Source organism: Colletotrichum orchidophilum (assembly GCF_001831195.1).
Source record: "Colletotrichum orchidophilum strain IMI 309357 chromosome Unknown Scaffold_216.1, whole genome shotgun sequence".
NCBI classification, from domain to species: Eukaryota; Fungi; Ascomycota; class Sordariomycetes; order Glomerellales; family Glomerellaceae; genus Colletotrichum; species Colletotrichum orchidophilum.
The window spans coordinates 147-9,467 of NW_019173172.1; the positions used below are offsets into that span (position 1 = coordinate 147).

Genomic DNA, 9,321 nt, shown 5'->3' on the forward strand with positions numbered 1-9,321 from the left:
GTTCGACCGGGATTCGGCAGTCTTCTGATCGTATTTCTTTGCTCTCTCTTTTGGATACGAGCTTTTTGGCGGAGATCTCACCATTTACGGCAGGAAGCCTTGTTACATGGGTACCCCTGGTAGGGGAACTAGTCCACGATGATGTCAAACCTCGAATTCAACCCGAGATGGTCTTCATCGCCAAGAAGCGGGTCGAGTGATCCGGACGGGTTGCCGAAAAGCTTGTCCCGGCCCCATCCCATGAAGGCTGGCGCTGGTATTAGATCAAGCGCTATTGCGAGCCAGCTGAGAGAAGACTCAAACAGAGACTCGACACATTCTCTGACGCCTATCAGTCAGACCTAAACAAGACAAGAAAGATGAGGCTATCGTCAGTTTCAGCTCTGGTTTTGAGCGGCTTCGCTCTCAGTCAACCAACCACGAGCGGACATGCAGTTCACGAGTCTGTAAAACAGCTGCCCAAAGGTTGGCGGCACGTTGCTCCGGCCGACAACTTCAACACGATACAACTTTCGGTCGCGTTGAAGCAGCCCGGCTTGTCAGAACTCAAGGCGCGTCTCGAGGTTACTAGCGACCCGAGCCATCCCGAATATGGCGCCCACGTCTCTCGCGATCTCTTGAGGATGTTCCAAGAGCCAGACGCCGAATCTTACACTATTGTCGCGACTTGGCTTTCCGCTCACGGCATCCGCGACTTCGTCCAAGACGGCCCTTGGGTCCGCATGAAGACTACTGTCGGTAAAGCGAACCGCTTGTTGGGCTGCAAGTTCTCCAAGTACCAATACAGGAGCGAGGAGATCGTTTTGAGGGCCGAGGAGTACGCTCTCCCGAGCGAGGTGTCAGAGGTTGTTGACTTTGTCTTCCCGGTTACTCAGTTCGTTAGCAAGCCGCCTAGACCACAGATCAAGGCGAGAGAGTTGGGTAAAGTGAAGCGACAGAGCACGAGTAAGTTTATCATGAATGATGGCAAATCTTTGCACACACACGACTGACATTTGCAAGTGCCTCAAAGCTGCTGGGACTACACTACCCCCGACTGTATCGTGGATCTGTACAACATCAACTACAGCCCACCGGACGGTCCATCACCCACGGACTTTGGCATCGCCGGCTTCCTGGAGCAGTACCCCAGCGTCCCGACCCTGCAAGCCTTCCTGGCGTCATACAGCCCGCGCCGGAACGACACCGCCTATTCGTCAAAGTACAATCTCACCGTGGTATCCATCAACGGCGGCGGTAACACCACCGAAGGCAACGGAGTCGAGGCTCTCCTGGACATGCAGTACAGCATGCCCTTCATCCAGCCGATGAACGTCACCTACTTCTCAACCGGCGGCCGCGGCCCCGACATCGGACCCGACGGCAAAGAAAAGGACCTCAAAGACAGCATCCAGGAGCCCTGGATCGAGTTCCTCGAGGCCCTGCTCGCCCGCGAGACCATTCCCGACGTCATCTCCATCTCGTACACCGACGACGAGCAGACCATCCCCCAGCCCTACGCCCACCGCGTCTGCGACCTCTTCATGCAAGTTGCCGCCCGCGGCGTCTCTGTCCTTGTCGCGACGGGCGACGGCGGGGCAGCGGGCGTCGATTCAGGTGATTGCATCTCCAATGACGGCAAAAACACGACCAAATTCCTCCCGACGTTCCCCGTCGGCTGCCCCTGGGTCACGGGCGTCGGCGCCACGGGTGACTACGCGCCGACCGAGCCTGCGTGGTACAGCTCCGGCGGCTTCAGCGAGTACTTTGAGCGTCCGGCCTGGCAGGAGTCCGCGGCCAAGGCGTACATTGCCGGCATCAACGGGTCTCACGCTGGCTGGTACACGCCCAATGGGCGTGGTAGCCCGGATATCTCGGCCATCGGGTCCCGTTTCTTGATCCAGCCTGGGTGGACGCAGAAGGGCACCAGTGCCAGCTTGCCCGTCATCGCTGCAATGATTGCCCTCGCAAACGACAAGCGGATGAGGGAGGGCAAGCCGGCTCTGGGTTTCCTGAATCCTCTGCTGTACTCTGACAAGCTTCGCTCCGCGATCAACGATGTCACGGGCGGGACCAGTGGAAGTTGTTCTGTTGGATCCCGGGTTGAAAGTGGATGGTCTGCCACGGCTGGGTGGGATCCGGCGACGGGTCTGGGTACTTTAGATTTTGCCAAGTTTATCCAGGCACTGGAGTAGTGCTTCAGAAAGAAACTAGTTTCAATTCTTTTGAAACAACTACTGTAATGTAATTGATTGTGGGTTTGCGAGCTTCATCTTTACGCAGAAACAACGCGAGAACCGACCCTAATGTTTCTCACCCTTCTCAGTCTTGCCAATGCCCCTCCAAGTAGCTCTCAAACTCTCCACCAACATGCACAATCTGAGCAGCCGCTATCGCTGGTTCCTGAGCCAAGAGCTCAAATTCCGGCAGTGTCATATTATCTGTGCCGGCAACCTTGAGCACCAGCTGCTCCCCGGCATCGAACTGAATAGCAGTAGGCCAAATCCAGACCTCCATCTTGACAATCTCCCCTGCCTTTACCTCAATGTCTTCATCGTGAGCCAGTGTCTGCCAGTAGTTTAGCGACAGCTCGGGCGCAACCTTGCGCTTCGAAGCCCGAAGCCTCCCGTTGGGTCCAAGATACTTGAGGGGGTTGATGTTGGGGATCTCTTTGAGATTGGATACAGGGAGTGCTTCAAAGGGGATGTTCAGGTGCTCGAGGTCATTGCCGTCCTGGTCTCGCTTCCGAAGCTGCGCATACACATCAAAGTCCGTGGCGGAGGGGCAGGACACGTGAACTACCAGCTTCGTTGGGCCCAGCAGCTTTGTGGACTGAGAAAATGTGTGCGTGAGTACCACGCTCTCCGTGCCCTTGTAACCCAGGGTCGTGGAACTGGTGCCATTGGACAGCTGTAGCGTCTTGTCGGCGCTCAGGTAGAGACGTTTCTGCTCCGTCTTCGCATTACTGTTTGATACATGTAACCAAGGCAGATGGTCGAAGGGGAGGTCGATGATGGGCGGCTTGTTGTACCCCAGCACGGCAAGCCTGACCGGGGAAGTATGTTCCCAACCGTTATCAATATCTTTCATGTAGTGGTCGAAGAACTTTTGCAAGTCGTCAATACGTTCCTGGCTGTACAGATCGAACCATTCTTGAGTGGCATGTGTTACAATCCTGAGAAAAATCAGTAAACGGTCACACGAGTCTTGATATCGCATTCAACGAACCATTTGTTTTGGTGCGGTATCTCCTCGAAGCCTCTGAAGCTCCCAATGGTATGCAGCATCGTCGAATAGCTGCCCAAGATATAGGCAGGGACCTCGATCTTATCCATGCGCGCCCTCTTGTCATCCCAGTAATCCCTGATATTCTGCCCATACTTTAACAACATCTCAACAGTATTTTCTTGTTGACCACGACCTGAAACACAGTAATTCAGTCAAAAGTGCAAACCCTACAGGGAGCTCGGCATGTCACCTACCAGAAACCACATTATTGATCATTGCCCCAAATCCTATTGAAGGGATTCCGCCGCGGCACAAGGTCTCTCGAAGATGATCGCTCGCGCCCTCCAGAGGCGCGATACACGCCAGATGAGGCGGTCTCTCGGCGGCGATGAACCACTGGCACAGCCCGAGCCACGAGTTACCGGCTAGAGAGACTTTTCCCGTGCACCAGGGCAGCTTTGCGATGCCCTCAATGGCATCGTGGCCGTCTTGACCCTCCGGGGTGCCCCAGGTCCTCATGTCACCTTCAGAGTCACCCACTCCTCTGGCGTCCGCGTTGATGATGGCATAGCCTTTCGGGATCCATTCAGCGGGATCAAGTCTTTAGTGCAAGTCAGTCTTGAATATGATGCCAAGGCTACGGGGATGAATAAGTCTACGTACCCTTCAAAAGACTCGTAGCCCGACAGCTTGCTCAAGGGAACGCCACACCGCAATGGGATCTTGTCTAGATTTAGAGTGCCTAGGATAAACCGTTAGTAGTGCACAATAAAGCATTTGGAAATCACAATGAGTCGTACCCGTGTCAGTCTTCCCATAGGGGGCCCACATCAGAATGGCGGGTATTTTCTCATCCGTCTTCGGTCGGAAGATGTCGACTCGGATGCGGGTCCCGTCCCGCAGCGTCAAGGGCTGATCCCGTTCAAGGATGATGTCGCAAGGGAGAGGGCGATGATCCGGGGTCTTTTGGCTTCCCGCCGACAGCTCCACGCGGGAGGGTGCCTTGGGTTCCGGCCATGCTGGTGGGTTGGTGGGGGTCTGAATAACCTCGATATTGTTCACGATGAGTGGCGCCATTGTTGTTGATGTGTATTCAGTGTAACAAAGCTCGAGCAGAACTACTACCCGTTGATGCAGGTACGGTGTTTGTCTTGAGCTAGATACAGTTCTCTTGAGAACAGCTTCGCACCTTTGTTAAATGAAACCCCCATAAGTCCGAGCCCTCCGGCTACCTATGTTTGCATCTGAGGAGACTCTCAAGTTCTCGGACTTGACCCGATTCCGGGGTAGCAGCAGACATCTCGGTGGGCACTCAGAAACGCGGCCCCTCTCACCGGCGTGGATTGACGGCAGATTTTCACTTTGTCTACCCGCCAATCACATCACCATTTTTGCCCTCTTGGGGTAATATTCTCCAAGACAGGTCCGAGGGCCTCACAATTATTGGGCTCGATTCTGGGCATAATGAAAGCCTGCATGCAGCATGACCGCGTTTGAGTTCTCCCCCGCCATTCGGCGCTGCTGATCACCCGACGAAGCCGCTTACTCTCTGCCCGCCTCCCCACCCCCCCGCAAAGATGAGTCTCGGCGACCTTAAGCTCTTGGATGATACCGGTGGGATCTTGACAATTTGAGTAAGATGTCCAAGATGGTCGTAAAGCGTCCATAATTCCCCCAGAGCTCTTTTCGCCGTTATTCAGCGGCCCGCCGGCTGCCCCATGCTTTTCATGGGGTCGTGATTCCCGGAGAGGTGGACGCTAGTAGGGGGCAAACAATGCGTCAACTCATGTTTGATTGTCCCACCTGGTGTGGCCACAGGTTGCTGCATAAAAAGTCTCTGGTCTGCTGCCCATTGTGAGCTGTAGGACGTCCGAGATTGAGTGGACATTAAGAAAAAAAAATTCACGATGGGCAACACAGGAATATCTTCAGCGCCCGCGCTCTACGTCGACAAAGACAGCAACTTTTCAGTCATCCGCAACGTCCCAATCCCCGAACCCGTGGACGGCGAAGTATTGGTAAAGGTGCTCTACTCGGGCGTGAACCCCGCAGACGTGAAACACGCGTCCTCCGTCGGTGTCCGATCAGTCACCCTCGGCTACGACTTTTGCGGCCGTGTGGTACAGGCTGGCAATGAGACGTCTGATTTCAAGCCAGATGAACTGGTGGCTGGTTACGTTCCAACGGGCATCGGCAAACCGCTGAGGCACGGCGCTCACCAAGAGTACCTGAGTTGTCCCGAAGACATGATGTTCAAGGTCCCGAAGAACCTGCCCCAGACGCACGCTGCGAGTCTCACAGTGGTTCTGACCACGGCCGCGGACGGCCTCTACAACATTTTCGGCTACCCTCTCCCTGGGGAGCAGGCAAAAGAAGGGTTCAAGGCCGGCCCGCTCCTCATCTGGGGCGCATCCACGAGCGTTGGAATCTGTATGCTCCAATTAGCGCGCGCAAGCGGCGCATCCCCCATTTTTGTCACCGCATCTCCGAAGAGGCATGGTATGCTAAGGAAGTTCGGGGCAACACGCTGCTTCGACTACAACTCCCCAGACGTAATTGCTCAAATCAAAGCGGCGGCGGAAGAGGCCGGGGCGGGGCCGATTCGTTACGCCGCCGACTGTGCTGGTTCCAAAGGGGAGGTGACCTCGGCGTCGCAAACGGCGGCTTGCGTTGACGACGACGCCATCATCCTCTCCGTTGTGAAGGCTTCGAGCGGGAGATTCAAGATGCCGCTGGCGTCGGCGAATGCGCAGATCAGCCTACAGCTTGGTCCCGGCCCCGTCGTCACGATCCCGGCCCGGCCGGAGGATTATGGGAGAATGTGGAAGGCGTTGATGTGGTCTGTCGAGAATTACGGCACGAGATTCTCGATCCCTGTGGTGGACGTGTTCACGGGGGACGCGGAAGAGGCGCTGGAGGAGGTGAAGAAGGTGGCTGAGCAGGGAAAGTTTGGGAAGCTTGTGCTGGAGCACCCGTTGCTGTGAAGCATTTGGCCCACGTGAAGCTTTAGTAGTCAATGCCAGTGTGTAAAGACAGCCTTTGAGGGCAAAAGTACATGTACCTGATTATCACCATCCATTCTCGATCGGAAGTTCACAAAAATTGAATCAAATATCTATGTGAGAATGCGGCGCATTTGCATCGAGGCCGGAATCGGGCGCTCCCGCGGCGGGACGCCATGCTGCCGGGCGCCTCAGCGGCTGTAGGCCGACGATAAGCAGCGCGTTCCCGGATAAGCTCCGGTCCTGCGCCGGTCCACGGGTCTAGACTCCGGCGACTTTATCTCAGGCCTATCAGCGCCTCTCAATCTATCCCGGACCCCACCATCTCCACTCCGGGTCGGCAAGACAAAGGCCGCGCTCGGCTCCTGCATCGGCCGTCGGCTTTGCAGCTTTTTGCACTTTGCAGTTCCACACCGCACCATACCAGACAGTACCACACCACACCACACCCCACGCCGGCGCAACCAACAGAAACGAGCGGAATCGCTGGTCTTCTCAGCCATCCTTTGCATGCTCTAGTAAGGCAGTCAGAGTCATTCTTGCCGCTACCTGTTGGCTCGATGGTGTACTAATTTATTCTGCTCTTCCACACACACACACACTCTCTCTCATACTCACACTCTCACACTCTCACTCTCTCACTCCCGGCGCCAGTCCGTCCGTCAGCCAACATCGGTCAGAGGCGCTCCATCAAGATCTCTTTTAAAAAGGGCCAGAGGTGGAAGGTCCATCGTTTTCCTGACGAAATAGCGGGGATTCCGCACGTCTTTTCGGCGCAACAGTCACACATCCTAGCAATCCGGGGAATTCGCAGGAAATCCCATACAATTTCTCGCTCGATTTTTTTCTCGGATTTGAATCGCTTTGTTTCCCCCTCTTTCCCTCTTAGATGAGCTGTGTCACCGTCTGTTCCCTTCTTGAAACCCCTCCTCCCGTCCCTCCACCCTGCGAAATCCTCAACCGACCTTCCTAGTTCTGCCAAAGTTTGAAGTTGAGCCTCATAGAGCGACCACTCCCTTTGGACCAAGGCGTGATTGTCCAAAACCCTAGAGACCCTGTGACCGTATTCCGTCTACACACCACCCGTCCCCGATGGCCGCCGATCCAGATGAACGGACGCCCCTCCTCAAGTCCGGCGCCGGGGCCGTGAAGCGGGTCGGTCGCGGCCTCTGGTCACCGTCGAACCGTATCCTCTTCGCCGGCTTCCTCGTGTCGCTCACGCTGGGCCTCACTCAAGTTCCGTGCGCACAAGTCCCCCTCTCCCCTCACTACCCACAGCACAAATGGTAACGGGCAACTGACATGCAATCCGTAGCATCATCTACGTCTTCCGCGTCATGGCATGCGAGACCTTTTACGAGTCTCACGCGCCGTACGACGGCCCCGCCTCCGACAGGTGTCACCGCCGCGAGATTGACGCAAACACGGCAACGCAGGTCTCGATCCTCGGCATGACCACCTCCGTCTGCGGCATCCTCAACCTCTTCATCTGCGGCGACCTCATCAAGCGGTGGGGCACCCGCTGGGCACTCATCAGCCAGACCGGCCTGCTCGGCATCCGCGTCTCGTGCCAGGTCCTCGCCGTGTCGGCGGGCGGGCAGAGGGGTATTAACTTGATGCAGTACACGCAGCTCATCGGCATCTTTGGTGGGCCGCGGGGCTACATGTAAGCGCGCAGAAACGCAACTGGAGATGAACCGGGCCCGGGGCGCTAATGGATTGTAATTTAGGCTCGTCCTCAACACGGCCATTGCAGAGGTTGTTGAGAGAAGAAAGCATACCGGCGTCTTTGGTCGGCTGCAGGGCGCAGTCATGATCGGTACCGCTATAGGCTATTTGCGTACGTCTCAACTGCCACTCGTCTTGCCTGTTCCTTTCCATGTCCAGCATGCTAACGGTTCTTCAGTCGGCGGTGTCTTGGGTGACGTGTTCGGCATCACCAGTCCCTTTGTCACTGCCATCGGCTGCTTCGCCTTTGCCACGACCTATGGCGCCATATTCTGGCCCGCGCCCCCGGAAAAGACTGATGAGACAGACGGCAAGACGACCCCAAGCGCTTCTGGCTTCCTGGCTCCTATCAAGGTGCTCATGCCTTCCAAGTACCGTCTTGAATCTGGCAAGATTGTCAAGAACTACGGTCTGGTCTTCCTGGCCCTGGGTATCTTTTTCGGCGTGGTAAGTCTACTCTCTGACGACGTCTGTCGGTTCATCCATGAGCAACACTCTGACAGCATCCTAGTTCGCCACTGGCTATGCCCCTATCCTCATCCAGATGTACGCCACCTCACGCTTCAACTTTGGCACGACGGAGAACGGCATCCTCATGTCTGGCAACTCATGGATTCGTGGAATCTTCCTGATGTTCATCTTCCCGGAAATCATCGACACCGGACGAAGGTGGTTCGCCTCATCCTCTCATGCGGGAGCTCTGCAAAAAACACTCACCCAGGAGGAACGGAGCCTCATCCCGACTCATCCCGAAGACATGGACCCTTCTCCGGGTCTGATGAATGCGTCGGAACCTACCAAGGCACCGCCCGAAGAGGAGGACGAGGACAGCACCTTCGACCTGTTCTTCCTGCGGTGGAGTTTGGTCGTGGATGGAATCGTCACGTCCCTCGCGGCTTGGGCGACGGAAGGATGGCATGTCTATGCTGGTGAGCCTCTTCAGTCCCTATCTGGAAAGCACCAAGACTGGTTCAAAATGCTAATCTTTTTTTCTTCCTTTACCTGTAGCCGCTTTTCTGCTGCCTTTTGCATCCGGCTCAGCCCCCGCAGCCAAGGGCGTCATCACGGAAATGTGCCCGCCACATATGCGACAAGATGCCCTCAGTGCCATCACCCTGGTTGAGAGTGCAGCGACCCTGACGACACAGGGAATCTTTGGCTTTGTGTTTGCTACGCTATCTGAGATTGGCCAACCGAATCTGACTTTCTTCGTAAACGCCGTGAGTATTTGGGATATTCAAGCATTTCGGTGCCTGTTGACTAATGCGTTGTATAGGCTCTCGCCGTGGTCGCCGTCGGCATTCTCCTTCTTGCGCATTACCCCCCTCTTAATAGCACGAGGGTTGAGGACGAGGTGACAGAAGAAACCATTGAACAAAATTAG

At 55.8% G+C, this 9,321-nt stretch overlaps 4 protein-coding genes across 4 annotated transcripts; 3 read left to right on the forward strand and 1 right to left on the reverse strand.

Annotated features, from left to right (window-relative positions):
- Window positions 1-359: 359 nt before the first annotated feature.
- CORC01_13815 (tripeptidyl-peptidase sed4) lies at window positions 360-2,174 on the forward strand (the record flags this gene model as incomplete). Its single annotated transcript, XM_022625431.1, has 2 exons — window positions 360-945; window positions 1,003-2,174. 2 exons carry the CDS (start codon window positions 360-362, stop codon window positions 2,172-2,174), a joined length of 1,758 nt encoding a protein of 585 aa, XP_022468044.1.
- Window positions 2,175-2,301: 127 nt separating this feature from the next.
- Window positions 2,302-4,284, reverse strand: CORC01_13816 (uncharacterized protein; the record flags this gene model as incomplete). The annotated part of the gene is made up of 5 exons (XM_022625432.1): window positions 2,302-3,154; window positions 3,208-3,400; window positions 3,462-3,808; window positions 3,871-3,949; window positions 4,008-4,284. 5 exons carry the CDS (start codon window positions 4,282-4,284, stop codon window positions 2,302-2,304), a joined length of 1,749 nt encoding a protein of 582 aa, XP_022468045.1.
- Window positions 4,285-5,114: 830 nt separating this feature from the next.
- Window positions 5,115-6,191, forward strand: CORC01_13817 (uncharacterized protein; the record flags this gene model as incomplete). The annotated part of the gene is made up of 1 exon (XM_022625433.1): window positions 5,115-6,191. The coding sequence occupies one exon, from the start codon at window positions 5,115-5,117 to the stop codon at window positions 6,189-6,191; it is 1,077 nt and encodes a 358-aa protein (XP_022468046.1).
- A 1,110-nt stretch (window positions 6,192-7,301) lies between these two features.
- On the forward strand, window positions 7,302-9,321 carry CORC01_13818 (major facilitator superfamily transporter; the record flags this gene model as incomplete). Its single annotated transcript, XM_022625434.1, has 7 exons — window positions 7,302-7,450; window positions 7,525-7,875; window positions 7,940-8,049; window positions 8,116-8,384; window positions 8,449-8,866; window positions 8,946-9,157; window positions 9,214-9,321. The coding sequence occupies 7 exons, from the start codon at window positions 7,302-7,304 to the stop codon at window positions 9,319-9,321; spliced, it is 1,617 nt and encodes a 538-aa protein (XP_022468047.1).